Source organism: Pelophylax lessonae (genome assembly GCF_965119305.1).
Source record: "Pelophylax lessonae genome assembly, chromosome: 3".
Classification (NCBI taxonomy): Eukaryota; Metazoa; Chordata; class Amphibia; order Anura; family Ranidae; genus Pelophylax; species Pelophylax lessonae.
In genome coordinates this window covers 14,510,071-14,525,586 of record NC_138770.1, presented here as the reverse complement: position 1 = coordinate 14,525,586, position 15,516 = coordinate 14,510,071, and the positions used below count along the sequence as shown (strand labels likewise).

Below are 15,516 nucleotides of genomic sequence, written 5' to 3'. Positions count from 1 at the left end.
GAAACAGGGAAGGCAACACAATGTCTTCATTCAGATGGAAACCAGAAACAACCTTAGGAAGTGAAGACTGACAAGGGCGAAGCACCACTATCTCTGTGAGCCACCAGGTAAGGTGAACAACAAGACAACACCACCAGCTCCTACACCCTGCATGCAGAAGTAATAGCCACCAGGAAGGCTACCTTCTGTGACAATATAATCAGAGGAAGCTTGCTAATATTTTTGAAAGGCGGTTACTGGAGAACCGACAGCACCAAACTGAGATCCCATGGAGACAACGGAGACCGAACTGGGGGAGCCAAGTGGTTAACCCCCTGAACAAAGGTGCAAACCAAAGAATGCATAGCCAAAGAATGGTAAAAGAAGACCGCCAAGGCCAAAAACCTGGCCCTGGATGGTACCCAGGGCCAGGTGCTACTTAACACCTCGTTTGAGGAATGCCAAAATCTGAGCCACCAAAAGGGAACGGGGATGACCCCCAAGAGACTCATACCACACAATGTACATCTTCCAGGTACGATGGTAAATCTTCCTAGAGGTAGATTTTCTAGCCTTTAACAGCATGGGAATCACCAATTTAGACAACCCCGATCCTTCAGCACCTGGTTTTCAAAAGCCAAGCTGTTAAAGCCAGCGACTGTAAAGCAGGATGGAAGATTGGCTCATGGGCCAATAGATCTTCTCTGAGAGGAAGCCTCCAAGAGGCATCGGTGACCGGCCTTACCAGATCAACGAACCAAGACAGACAAGCCAGTCTGGAGCCACTAGGATGACTTCTGCCTCGATTCTTCACAAAAGACTGGGCAGAAGTATTAGCGGGGGAAAGGCATATATCATATGATACTGGCCCCAATGAACCACCAGTAATCTGTGGCGTCGGCCAGAGGATCCCGAAACCTTGCCTCAATTCTATGTACCTTCCTGTTGAGACTAGAGGCCAATAGGTCCAACACGGGAGTTCCCCACCAGAGACACAGCTGAACCTTTAGAATGCCAGCTACCTACCGAGCTGCCAGGACACTTTTTGTGCCCCCTTGGTGATTGACATACGCCACAGCCCTGGCATTGTCCCATGGAATCCTTACCAGGCACCCCTAAAGGCGATTTGTCCAATGAGCCAGACAAATCTTATCGTCTGAAAATTCAATATTTTCATCGGTAGTCTTGACTCCTCCAGAGTCCAGACCCCTTGAGCACATTAGTGCCCAAAACGCCTCCCCATCAAGACAGGCTGCCAACCATGGAGACCACCGTCCAGTACAGGGGAAGGAAGAATTTGCCCTGTTGAAGAGCTGGAGAGTGAAGCCACCATATCAGGGACCCTCTCATATGCCGGCTCAACAGGATCTGCTTCTCCAGAGACTGCGGATTCTTTTCCCACTTGCCAAGAAACTCTCTATGCAGAGTTCTCAAGTGGAACTGTGCAAACAGAACCGTCTCGAAGGTAGACACCATCAGGCACACCCGCATGCAAGTCCTGAAAGATGACCGTCTGCTGGACAACAGGAGCCAAATCTCATCCAGCAGATTTTGGAGTTTTTTTCCCTGGAACAAACAGCCTGGCTAAAGCCGAGTCCAGAGTCAGACCCAGATAGTTCAACTTGGTGGACGGAACCAGAGGAGGTTTTTGGAAGCTCAATTTCTAACTGAACTCCTGCAGAGTCCGTACAGTAATTTCTGGGTTGTCCTTTTAAGCAGTCAGAGACTCTGCTCGCTGAAGAACAGTGTCCAGGTTCCCAGTACCGCAATCCCCGGCTGCCGCTACAATGCCAACACCGGGGCCAACACTTTTGTGAATACCCGAGGATCTGAGGCGAGACCAAGATCCTTTGTCTTGAGATCCTGGGAGACGAAAAGGCTGCATATGAGCCGAGAAAAAAAAGCCCATGTCTGCGACGAGACTCCTTGCTTCTGGCAGCCTGTGATAGAAGAGTTCTCTTCCCCCCTGTAAGACCATTAATGATATCATCCATATCATGCGCCGAAGGACCACTCCTGTCACGGACAGCCTAGAAACTAAGGGAGCCGCATCCAGAGAGGCATCACAGGCAAACTGCAACCCCTGGACTAACTGGTCCGCCAGCTCCTCAAGGAAGCTGTTCCCCCTCCAGATCCTGGCGCAAAACTTGCCCACCCTGTTAAGGTCTGGGACACCAATGCTATTCAGCCCCGAACCGGCCACAGTAAACATGTGGTGGACTAAAGTCTCGGCTCTCCTGTCAAAGGGGTCTATGACTGCAGTAGAAGAGGAATCATCCTCACTAACAGAGCACTCAAGGTACATGGACGCAGACCCAGTAGGGTCGCTACATACTAAGCTCACCCTGAAACATAACAGTCAGGGGAGACTGCCAACTGTGATCCCTCAAGGGGACACCGGCCAAGGGTCCACAAATGGACCACCTATGAGACCCTGCAAAAGATAAGGGGGGTTGCCTTAAGAGCCCACCATAGAGGACATAATAGAACATAGCCCCCATTAAAGGTGGGCCTGCCCACTGTGACGTGGACACGCAAGCAGGGTACTCTGGCTCACACAATAATGGCGGCATGACTGTCACTAAAAATGAAGCGCCACCTGGTTTAAGACAGGTGCCAAGCTAACCATATGGCCCAGCAGGACGCAAGACAGCGCCAAACTCAGCTGCATGGCCTAGTAGGCCAGGACACCAGCCCCAGCGGATCCGACCACCCAGGGCAGAAGAGGGGAAGGCGGATGTCCACACGGGAGGCAGTGGCTTCAGCCGTCCTCATCAGAATGGGGGTGCTGCGGGGCAAGAGGCATGCTGGGACTAAGGCTGTGACCAGGTCTATGCACCCTCGTGAGACGGTTAACTCGCAGGCCAGACCCTGTCCAGTGGGGCTATGTCACGGCCGATCTAGCGCGGAGCTGAGGCCTGCGCACGCTCAATGGCCGGACTGGGGAGACCTTAAGGATCTAGAACATCCAGTCCCTCACCCAGTCCAGCAGTTGATTGTAATTCTCACAGGAACAGAAAAAATGGTAGGACCAGAAATCCCAGCAAGGAACTAGGTCCTTACTCCTGACTAGGCAGAAGAAACTGAATGCCTATAGCAGAGTGTGGGAGTATACCCCCTGGAACTGCCCCATAGGTTTGGTAAAGCTTTTTCCTGCCTCATGTCCTTCTCCTGTATGGGGCAGCATAACCCAATGGCTAAGAAGATGCTGGAGCTGTGTCCTTCAATGAGCGAAAGAGAAATCAGCTTTATTATTGTGACATCACCTTCAAGCACTGAAGAAAGAGTGTGGCTGCCGTAATACTTGCAACGCAAATGCTCAGAAACACGTCGCATTCCAGTGATGCATTTTGTCCTTCGCTGCTGAGCCACCAGCGTCTCAAGCCTCGATCTAAGTGTATATCCACCATATGGCCGGCTTCCTCATAACGGTGACCAGCAAGGTGAACCCTGCATTGCGCTGCCAGTGAACGGACTTAACGTCCACGGATGACCCTTGGGACAGCCTTACTATTACGAAGTGCCTGTTCTTATCTCCAAACATGTGAGTTGCCAATTATATACTATACAATAAATCGGTTTTAAATTCTGCACTTAGAGCCGCCCTCCCTCTTGTTTATACCGGCAGCCTTGCAGGAATATGGCTTCTGTTCCTGTATTGATGGCAGCCCTAAGATATTGGCCTATCAAGTGCACTCCACCAAGTATATGGACTTCTTTATGGACATTTACCATGAGATTTGTAGCAACTGAGCCTTACTTTTGTTTTAATCTTTGTTTCCACCAACCTTGTAACAATGAGGGATGGTGTGACCTTCCTGTGTGGAATCCCGGGAATACAAAGGATGGGGACATCTCTCTGGTGGGTTCCTGGTAGAAGGTGGCTCCATCATAGCCTTGTGTCCTGTAAACTCCTCCATCACTCCATACTCCTCATCCTCCTCTTTATACTCTTCTTTAACATCAATATTATCACCCTCCAAGTTTCCACTCTGAATATATAATAAAATATTCATTGTAACAAACATGCTGTATATAAATTAGAACTACCAATAATTGTTCCTCATCTACCTGATGATGGTGAGGGATGGTGTGACCTTCCTGTGTGGAATCCCGGGAATACAGAGGACGGGGACATCTTTCTGGTGGGTTTCTGTAGCTGGATGACTCCACCATGGTGTCCTGGTACAGATCTTTGTGTTCTTTTGGAAACTCTGACTCCTCCATCATCCCATCCTCATCATCCTCCTCTTTTATCTCTTCTTTAACCTCAACTTTAGAATCTCTCAGGTTTCCACTCTGAATATATAATAAAAATTACATCAATGGTAACAATGCAGATAATGCACAGATCCTAATGATACTATCAGTGATTGTTCCTCATCTACCTGATAATGGTGGGGGATGGTGTGACCTTCCTGTGTGGAATCCCGGGAATACAGAGGACGGGGACATCTCTCTGGTGGGTTCCTGTAGCTGGATGACTCCACCATGGTGTCCTGGTACAGATCTTTTTGTTCTTTTAGAAACTCGGACTCCTCCATCACCCCATCCTCATCATCCTCCTCTTTTATCTCTTCTTTAACCTCAACTTTAGAATCTCTCAGGTTTCCACTCTGAATATATAATAAAAATGACATCAATTGTAACAATGCAGATAATGTACAGATCCTAATGATACTATCAGTGATTTGTTTCTCATCTACCTGATGATGGTGGGGGATGGTGTGACCTTCCTGTGTGGAATCCCGGGAATACAGAGGACGGGGACATCTCTCTGGTGGGTTCCCATTACTGGATCCATCTGTAGGAAACACACACACTGACTGAATACATTGTTTCTATGTGTTTATCAGATGATGGGGGATCTAGGTGGACCCTCCGTACTGCTCTCTCATTTACAATAAAGTCTCCTCTTACCCAGTGATGTGAGGGGCAGCTGATTCTCCATCATGATGTCGGCACCGCTCACCTCTCCTGTCAGCAGCTCGATGATCTCTCTGGTGACTTTTAGAATCTTCTTTGTATTTCTCTATTCTATCAGGGAGGGAGGTGGAGGCAATGTGATGGTCATATGATCTCCAGACTTCACAGGAGGAAAACTCTAAATATGAACACCACGACTAAAATTAAATGACATTCCCAGAATCCTCCTCACCTCTCCGGTCAGGTTTGTGTTTTATTAACCGCTTGCCGACCGCCGCACGACTATTTACTGCAGTGGTCAGCCCCCTACAGGCAAAACGATGTAGGACTACGTCGCTCACCTACGAGCCTCTAGGGGGCCGAGCGCGTGCCGCCGGAGGCGCGCTCCCGCCCCGCTCGCTCACTGTCATCCCCGCGTGAGTGACTGATGGCTCAGATGTCCGCCGGCCACCCGCGATCTCCCGCTGCAGAGGGAGAAAGGCAGGCGGCTAATGTAAACAAAGCCGTCATTCTCCCTGATCTAACTGCAGAGATAATATGATCCTGCTATGTAGGATCGTATGTTTCTGTGGTTACATCACAAGCCACGCCCCCCACAGTTAGAATCACACCCCTAGGGATACATTTAACCCACTGATCACCAATAAAGTTAACCCTTTCCTGCCAGTGTCATTTTTACAGTAACAGTGCATATGTATAGCACTGATTACTGTAGTAATGTCACTGGTACCCCCAAAAGTGTCAAGGGTCCAATCTGTCCGCCGCAATGTCGCAGTCCCGCAACAAAAAAAAAAAAATTGCAGATCGCCGCCATTACTAGTAAAAAAAAAATAAATAAATAAAAATTACATAAATTTTTCCCATAGTTAGTAGATGCAATAACTTTTGCGCAAACCAATCAAAATATGCTTATTGCGATTTTTTTTTTACCATACATATGTAGCAGAAAACAAATTGGCCTAAAATGTTAAAAAATTTTGATCTTTTTTTGTTTATAGCGCAAAAAATAAAAATCGCACAGGTGATTAAATACCCCCAAAAGAAAGCTCTGTTTGTGGGAAAAAAAGGACGTCAATTTCATTTGGGTACAGCGCCGCACGACCGCACAATTGTCTGTTAAAGTCACGCAGTGCCGAATCGCAAAATAGGCCCTGGTCTTGAGCAGCCAAATCCTCCGGGGCTTAAGTGGTTAATAGAGATAAGAGTGATGTCATGTGACCTCCCAGAATCCTCCTCACCTCTCCAGTCAGGTCTGTGTTTTATTAACCACTTGCCGACCGCCGCACGACTATTTACTGCGGCAGTCAGCCTCCTACAGGCAAAGCGTCGTAGACCTATGTCGCTCGCCCCCGCCGCTCTGGGGCATGCTCCCGCGTGCCCCCGGCCCCTCTGATGATCTAATTGGGTTCAGAACCGATCAGTCATCAGGTCCAGGCCAATGATTTTTGGCCTGGACCTGTTGATCGGTCCTGCCCAATCAGATACTGGACTCACCATGCCTCTCAGCAAATAGCTTGGAGTGTCTACTTTGCAAAATTGGGTCATTTGGGGGGTTTTGTGCTATCTTGAAAACTGTGATAGTGATGTCGCGAACCTAAAATTTGCCGTTCGCGAACAGCGAACGCGAACATCGGCAAATGTTCGCGAACCGGGCAAACCGACATAGACTTCAATAGGCAGGCGAATTTTAAAACACACAGGGACTCTTTCTGGCCACAATAGTGATGGAAAAGTTGTTTCAAGGGGACTAACACCTGGACTGTGGCATGCCGGAGAGGGATCACGCAAAAAAAAGTTCTTAAAAATTATAATTTTTTGATAGAGAGCCAATTATTGGAAAAATTAAAAAAAAATAAAAATAAAAAATTTCTTTGGATTTAGCATCTGGGGGGTCTAAAAAGTGTACCTGTGAAGTTTCAGCTCTGTAGCATGTCCAGAACCCCTAAAAAACAGCATTTGTCTTATATTTTCAGGAATATGGCTTCTCTGCGGCTGGCTTTTTCTCTTGCAGGCATTTATCGGGCATTTTTTTAGGCAGGCATGTCATTTTTTGTATTTAGTGTCTGGGGGGTCTAAAAAGTGTACCTGTCAAGTTTCAGCTCTGTAGCATGTCCAGAACCCCTAAAAAGCAGCATTTTTCTTATATTTTCAGGAATTTGGCTTCTCTGCGGCTGGCTTTTTCTCTTGCAGGCATTTAGCAGGCATTTTTTTAGGCAGGCATGTAATTTTTTGTATTTAGTGTCTGGGGGGTCTAAAAAGTGTACCTGTCAAGTTTCAGCTCTGTAGCATGTCCAGAACCCCTAAAAAACAGCATTTTTATTATATTTTCAGTAATACGGCTTCTCTGCGGCTGGCTTTTTCTCTTGCAGGCATTTATCGGGCATTTTTTTAGGCAGGCATGTCATTTTTTGTATTTAGTGTCTGGGGGGTCTAAAAAGTGTACCTGTCAAGTTTCAGCTCTGTAGCATGTCCAGAACCCCTAAAAAGCAGCATTTTTCTTATATTTTCAGGAATATGGCTTCTCTGTGGCTGGCTTTTTCTCTTGCAGGCATTTAGCGGGCATTTTTTTAGGCAGGCATGTAATTTTTTGTATTTTAGTGTCTGGGGGGTCTAAAAAGTGTACCTGTCAAGTTTCAGCTCTGTAGCATGTCCAGAACCCCTAAAAAACAGCATTTTTATTATATTTTCAGTAATACGGCTTCTCTGCGGCTGGCTTTTTCTCTTGCAGGCATTTATCGGGCATTTTTTTAGGCAGGCATGTCATTTTTTGTATTTAGTGTCTGGGGGGTCTAAAAAGTGTACCTGTCAAGTTTCAGCTCTGTAGCATGTCCAGAACCCCTAAAAAACAGCATTTTTCTTATATTTTCAGGAATACGGCTTCTCTGCGGCTGGCTTTTTCTCTTGCAGGCATTTAGCGGGCATTTTTTTAGGCAGGCATGTCATTTTTTGTATTTAGTGTCTGGGGGGTCTAAAAAGTGTACCTGTCAAGTTTCAGCTCTGTAGCATGTCCAGAACCCCTAGAAAACAGCATTTTTCTTATATTTTCAGGAATACGGCTTCTCTGCGGCTGGCTTTTTTTCTTGCAGGCATTTAGCGGGCATTTTTTTAGGCAGGCATGTCATTTTTTGTATTTAGTGTCTGGGGGGTCTAAAAAGTGTACCTGTCAAGTTTCAGCTCTGTAGCATGTCCAGAACCCCTAAAAAACAGCATTTTTCTTATATTTTCAGGAATATGGCTTCTCTGCGGCTGGCTTTTTCTCTTGCAGGCATTTAGCGGGCATTTTTTTTGGCAGGCATGTCATTTTTTGTATTTAGTGTCTGGGGGGTCTAAAAAGTGTACCTGTCAAGTTTCAGCTCTGTAGCATGTCCAGAACCCCTAAAAAACAGCATTTTTCTTATATTTTCAGGAATACGGCTTCTCTGCGGCTGGCTTTTTTTCTTGCAGGCATTTAGCGGGCATTTTTTTAGGCAGGCATGTCATTTTTTGTATTTAGTGTCTGGGGGGTCTAAAAAGTGTACCTGTCAAGTTTCAGCTCTGTAGCATGTCCAGAACCCCTAAAAAACAGCATTTTTCTTATATTTTCAGGAATACGGCTTCTCTGTGGCTGGCTTTTTTTCTTGCAGGCATTTAGCGGGCATTTTTTTAGGCAGGCATGTCATTTTTTGTATTTAGTGTCTGGGGGGTCTAAAAAGTGTACCTGTCAAGTTTCAGCTCTGTAGCATGTCCAGAACCCCTAAAAAACAGCATTTTTCTTATATTTTCAGGAATACGGCTTCTCTGCGGCTGGCTTTTTCTCTTGCAGGCATTTAGCGGGCATTTTTTTAGGTAGGCATGTCATTTTTTGTATTTAGTGTCTGGGGGGTCTAAAAAGTGTACCTGTCAAGTTTCAGCTCTGTAGCATGTCCAGAACCCCTAAAAAACAGCATTTTTCTTATATTTTCAGGAATACGGCTTCTCTGCGGCTGGCTTTTTCTCTTGCAGGCATATATATCAGTGGTGGGTGGGCAGTGGCACAGTACACTCTCTGTGGACCTGACAGCAGTCACTGGCACCCAGGCAACTGCAATTTAAAAAATATATATATATTTTTTTACTTTGCAAGCTGCTGTGCCACTTTATATATCAGTGGTGGGTGGGCAGTGGCACAGTACACTCTCTGTGGACCTGACAGCAGTCACTGGCACCCAGGCAACTGCAATTTAAAAAAATATATATTTTTTTTTACTTTGCAAGCTGCTGTGCCACCTTATATATCAGTGGTGGGTGGGCAGTGGCACAGTACACTCTCTGTGGACCTGACAGCAGTCACTGGCACCCAGGCAACTGCAATTTTAAAAAATATATATTTTATTTTACTTTGCAAGCTGCTGTGCCACCTTATATATCAGTGGTGGGTGGGCAGTGGCACAGTACACTCTCTGTGGACCTGACAGCAGTCACTGGCACCCAGGCAACTGCAATTTTAAAAAAATATATTTTATTTTACTTTGCAAGCTGCTGTGCCACCTTATATATCAGTGGTGGGTGGGCAGTGGCACAGTACACTCTCTGTGGACCTGACAGCAGTCACTGGCACCCAGGCAACTGCAATTAAAAAAAATATATTTTTTTTTTTACTTTGCAAGCTGCTGTGCCACCTTATATATCAGTGGTGGGTGGGCACACAGTGGCACTGCAGTGGGCACAGTACACTCTGTGGACCTGACAGTAACTGGCAGCCCAGGCAACTGCAATAATAAAAAATATTTTTTTTTTTCAATTTATTGCAACAAGATGCTGTGCCACCGTATATATATCAGTGGTGGGCAGTGCACTGCAGTGGGTACAGTGCACTCTGTGGACCTGACACAGCACTCACTGCAATTATGACAGAGGAAAAAAAAAATATTTTTTAAAATGCAAGGTACTGTGCCTGTGCCACCCGAAATGAGTGTGGTGTGCACACAGTACAGTCTGTGGCCTCTCACACACAGCGGGCAGGCAACTGCAGTGTACAATAGATATATATAGATATATATATAAAGAAAAAAATCTATTACCTTACCAGCCCTTAAAAGGGCTTTTGGGGACACTATATATATATATATATATGTATATATATAAATAAAAAAAATCCTCAATTACCAGCCCTTAAAAGGGCTTTTGGGGACACTAGATAGATATAGATATATATATATATATATATATATATATATATATATATATATAAGAAGAAACAACTCAATTACCAGCCCTTAAAAGGGCTTTTGGGGACGCTAGGTATATATATATATATATATATATATATATATATATATATATATATATATATATAAAAAAAAAACACAAATACCAGCCCTTAGAAGGGCTTTTTGGGGTGCTGATATTACAGCAGTAGTGGACCAAGAACACTGCAAGACCAGGAACACTGACTAACTGTCCCTAGCTTAACAGCAGCAGCAGCAGCAGCAGCAGCAGCAGCAGCAGCAGCAGCAGCAGCAGCTCTCTCCCTACTCTCACTACACACACTGCTTCAGAATGATCTAAGATGGATGCTGCCCTTGCTTATTTATAGGAGGTGGGAGGGTGTGGGAGGGAGGTATGCTGATTGGCTGGAAATGTGTCTGCTGACTGTAAAGTTCAGGGTCAAAGTTTGCCTCAATGATGTCTTATGGGGGGCGGACCGAACATCGCATATGTTCGCCGGCAGCGGCGAACGCGAACATGCTAAGTTCGCCGGGAACTGTTCGCCGGCGAACAGTTCTATACATCTCTAAACTGTGACAGGTAGTGCGGAGGTGAAATGCACAATTTACGCCATTAGAAAACCTGAAGATTTTGATTGGTTTTTGGGGTCCCGTACACAGCTATGCTCCCAAAAAGTCTCACACATGTGGTATCCCTGTACTCAGGGGAAGCAGCAGAATGTATTTTGGGGTGTCATGACATACCCATGGTATGTGTGAGCAATTTATCTATTAGTGACAACTTTGTGTTAAAAACATTTTTTAAAAAATTTAATTTTCCCGAAACTTGTGGCAAAATATAAAATATTCCATGGACTCGCCATGCCTCTCAGCAAATATCTTGGGGTGTCTACTTTCCAAAAAGTGTGCCATCTTGAAATTTCAGGGCCTCCGAAACTGTGATGGGTAGTGAGGAGTAAAATCAAAAATTTACGCCATTAGAAAACCTGAAGATGGTGATTGGTTTTCGGGGTCCCGTACACAGCTAGGCTCCCAAAAAGTCTCACACATGGGGTATTTCCATACTCAGGAGAAGCAGTAGAATGTATTTTGGGGTGTCATTCCACATATACCCATGGCATGCGTGAGAATTGTATCTTTTAGTGACAAGTTTGTGTTAAAAAAATAAAAAAAATAAAATTTAATTTTGCCAAAACTTGTGGCAAAATATAAAATATTCAATGGACTCACCATGCCTCTCAGCAAACAGCTTGGGGTCTCTACTTTACTAAAATGGGGTCATTTGGGGGGGGGGGTTGTGGTATCTTGACATTTCAGGGCCTCCTAAACAGTGATAGGTAGTGAGAAAATGCAATGAAAAATGTACGCCCTTTGAAATTCTGATGGTGGGGATTGGTTTTCGAGGTCCCGTACACAGTTGGCTCCCAAAAAGTCTCACATATGTGGTATCCCTGTACTCAAGAGAAGCAGCAGAATATTATTTGGGGTGTAATTACACATATACCCATGGCATGCATGTGCAATATATCATTTCGATGACAACTTTGTGTAAAAAACAAAAAATTTTTTATTTTGTCATTTTTCAAACACCTATGACAAAAAAATGAAATATTCAATGAGCTCAACATGCATCTTAGGACATTCCTTAGGATGTCTACTTTCCAAAAAGTGGTAATTTGGGTTTTTTTTTATTTTTTATTTCATGAAATGAAATAGGCAGTCAGAAATTAAAGCTGCGTAAATTTCAGTATTTACACTTGAGTATTTTGGATATTTTTTAAAAGACAAAGTTGAAAAACGGAATTTTTGTAAAATCTTACCTTTAAAATTCCTTTCTCTGAGTCCTCTGACAGTCGCCGCCTCCTCTAAGTCATCACTGTTGGGTATTGTCTTCCCATCCGCAGGAGTAGCTTGGCATATAGACTTAGTCCAAAGACAAAGACATTAGCATAAACACACCCATGGGGGCTGTCCCATCTGGTCAATACCCCCCCCTGCATCACCACTCCCACCTCAGTTTGGTAGCATAGCAGTAGGTAATAAGAACCCCAAAAGAGGGGTGGGGCGGCGACTGTTGGAGGACTCAGAGAAAGGAATTTTACAGGTATGATTTTACAAAAATTCAGTTTTCTCTTACGTCCTCCGACAGTCGCCGCCTCCTCTAAGTCATCACTGTTGGGATGTCCCAAAGCAGTATAGACATGAGGGGTGGGAGACGCAACCGTAGAAAAGGCAACGCAGTACCCACATCAGAGAAGGGAATCTTATATGCACCGTAAGAGAACCAACTGGGCAACAGAACAAACAATGCTCAACAGTAGCAACAGCCCAGGAAAGCAAATACCAACAGCCAGGGACCCAGAAAAAAGGTCAAGGGTCCTTCATGGCACTGCTGCACTGAGAACTTTGCGGCCAAAGGAAGCATCAGCCGATGCCAGAACATCTACTTTGTAGAATTTGGAAAAGGTGTGCACCGACGACCAAGTCGCAGCCTTGCACACCTGGGCCACCGAGGCCCGATGCCAATAGGCCCAGGACGCACTCAAAGACCTGGTAGAGTGCACCTTAACAGGGAAGGGCGGAACCCGTTCCTTCAAGGCATAAGCCTGCTCAATGGTCTGTCTGATCCATTTGGCAATAGTTGCTGCCGACGCAGCCATGCCCTTCCGAGATCCCTCAGGAAGGACAAACAGGGAATCCGTCTTCCGAAAGGGTTCCGTAGACAGGTAAACTCTGATCGCCCTGACAACATCCAAGGAATGCAAGGCAATCTCCTTTGGATGTCTAGGCTTCGTACAAAGCGAAGGCAGGACAATGTCCTCATTAAGGTGGAACTCAGAGATCACCTTGGGAAGGAAGGATGGGGGTGGACGCAAAACCACCTTATCCTTGTGAACTATCAAGTAAGGGGAGCGGCAAGACAACGCCGCCAGCTCCGATACTCTGCGAGCCGAAGTGATCGCCACTAGAAAAGCAACCTTTTTCAACAGCAGAGGCAACGATATCTCCCGGATGTTCTCAAAGGGAGCACGCTGTAACACGGACAGAACCAAGTTCAAGTCCCATGGAGGTAAAGGCTCCTTCCCGGGAGGAGCCAAATGTCGCACACCTTGAATGAAGGTGCGAACCAAGGAATGAGACGCCACAGGGTGTTAAAAAAGGACCGCCAGTGCAGACAACTGTCCCTTTATCATGGCCAGCGCCAGGCGCTGGTCCACGCCAGACTGGAGGAAAGCCAACACTCTCGACACCGAGTAAGAACGAGGGGAGAACCCCCTGGACTCACACCAGGCGAAATAAGCTTTCCAGGTACGGTAATAGATCTTACCAGAGGAGGATTTCCTAGCCTTGATTAGGGTAGGGATAACCTCAGGGGAGAGACCCTTGTCCCTCAAGACCTGGGTCTCAACAGCCAGGCCGTTAAAGCCAGCGACTGTAAAGCAGGATGGAAGATCGGACCTTTAGACAGGAGATCTTCCCGCAGAGGCAGACGCCACGGAGGCGCCACTGCCAGGTGAACAACGTCGGCGTACCAGGACCAGCGAGGCCAATCCGGAGCCACCAGAATCACCAGGTGCGGTTCTGAGCCCAATCTGCGGAGGAACCGGGATAGTAACTGAATCGGAGGAAAGGCATACATCAGACGATACTGATCCAAAGGGGCCACCAACGCATCCGAGGCGTCCGCCAACGGATCGTGCGTTCTTGCCACAAACCTTTCCACCATTTGATTTAGCCGGGATGCGTACAGATCCACGTCCGGGGATCCCCACCTCGCACACAGCATCTAAAAGACCTCTGGGTGTAGGGACCATTCCCCCTGGTCCAGGGTCTGGCGGCTCAGATAGTCGGCCTGCCAATTTTCCACACCCGGAATGTGAACTGCTGAGATTGCCGGGACATGAGTCTCGGCCCAAGACAGAATGTCGTTCACCTCTCGGGCCGCTCGAGCACTCCTGGTGCCCCCCTGGTGGTTGATGTAAGCCACCGCGGTAGCATTGTCCGTCTGTACGCGGACAGGTAGGCCCTGGAGACGGTCCAACCACTGGAAGAGACAGAGTTTGATTGCTCGCAATTCCAGCACATTTATCGGAAGGGAGGACTCCCCCTCCGACCAAGTGCCCTGGGAAGACAGGTTGCCCAGGACTCCACCCCAGCCTGACAGGCTGGCATCCGTGGTAACCACCGTCCACACCAACGGACGGAAGGACTTGCCTTCCGCCACCGACGGGGACTGGAGCCACCACAGAAGAGCCAATCTGGTCTGATGACTCAAGGAGACACTCAGATCCAAGGACTGAGGTAGTCTGTCCCACCTGGCCAGGATCTCCGTCTGGAGAGCCCGCGTGTGGAACTGAGCAAAGGGTAATGCCTCGAAGGCCGAAACCATCAACCCCAGGCCCCACATACAGGTCCTGAGTGACGAGGACAGGTTGTCCCTGAGGGACCTGAGCTCGTCCCGCAAAGTCCGGAGCTTGTCCTCCGGTGGGAACACCTTTGCCTGAGCAGAGTCCAGAACCATTCCCAGGTAGGGAAGGAGAAGCGATGGAGACAACGCCGATTTTTGAACGTTGATGGTCCATCCGAACTCCTGGAGCGTCTGTACCGTGATGGACAGATCGCGCACAAGGTCCTGGCTGGCACATGATCTCAGAAGGAGATCGTCCAGGTAACCCAAGACCGCAATGCCCTGGGCCCTCAGCAGGCCCAAAACCGGCGCCAACACTTTGGTAAACACCCTTGGTGCCGAAGCGAGACCGAAAGGTAACGCCACAAACTGGTAGTTATCCTCCGTGATAGCAAACCAAAGGTACCGCTGATGACCCTCGAAAATGGGGATGTGCAGGTACGCATCCTTCAGATCTATCGAAGCCAGGAATTCTCCTGGACTCAAGGACGCCACCACCGAACGGAGAGACTCCATTCAAAACTTCCGAACACGCACAAAGCGGTTCAGCGCTTTCAGGTCCAGAATAGGACGCACTTTGCCCTCCTTCCTGGGCACAGTGAACAGATTCGAATAAAACCCCCGAAACCTGTCCCGGTGAGGCACCGGGACAATCACTCCTTGAGCAAGCAGGTCCTGCACCGCTTGATGCAAGTCCTGCAGACGCCCCGGAAGCAGATGAAGATTGGAGGGAAAGAATCTGTCCGCCGGCCAGGAAAGGAATTCGATCTTGTAACCCGATCGAACGCTTTCCTGAACCCACCTGTCCGATATCCAGAGCAGCCAAGGTTGGAGGAAACCGCGCAAACGTCCCCCCACCCCTGAAACGGGTGAGGGCGCCCCTTCAGGCAGAGGCGGATTGACCCGCCGAGCCGGCATTGCCAGGCTTCTGCTTACACGCCCAGGGCTTCTTCTGACTGCCCTGGGCCTTGAAGGGCTTGCCCTTGGATTGGTTCCGAAAGGCATGAAAGGACCCCT

At 47.3% G+C, this 15,516-nt stretch overlaps 2 protein-coding genes across 2 annotated transcripts in view; both read right to left on the bottom strand.

Moving 5' to 3' along the window:
- The window catches only part of LOC309550227 (uncharacterized protein), a 1,381,219-nt gene that overhangs the window by 598,881 nt on the left and 766,822 nt on the right, over positions 1-15,516 (bottom strand).
- The window catches only part of LOC309548726 (uncharacterized protein), a gene marked incomplete at its 5' end in the record, with an annotated part of 286,787 nt that overhangs the window by 216,116 nt on the left and 55,155 nt on the right, over positions 1-15,516 (bottom strand). Inside the window, 2 exons of the mRNA XM_082248681.1 lie at positions 4,051-4,278; positions 4,368-4,595. Of these exons, the coding sequence (XP_082104807.1) occupies positions 4,051-4,278; positions 4,368-4,595 (456 nt within the window). The remainder of the gene's footprint in view (positions 1-4,050; positions 4,279-4,367; positions 4,596-15,516) is intronic.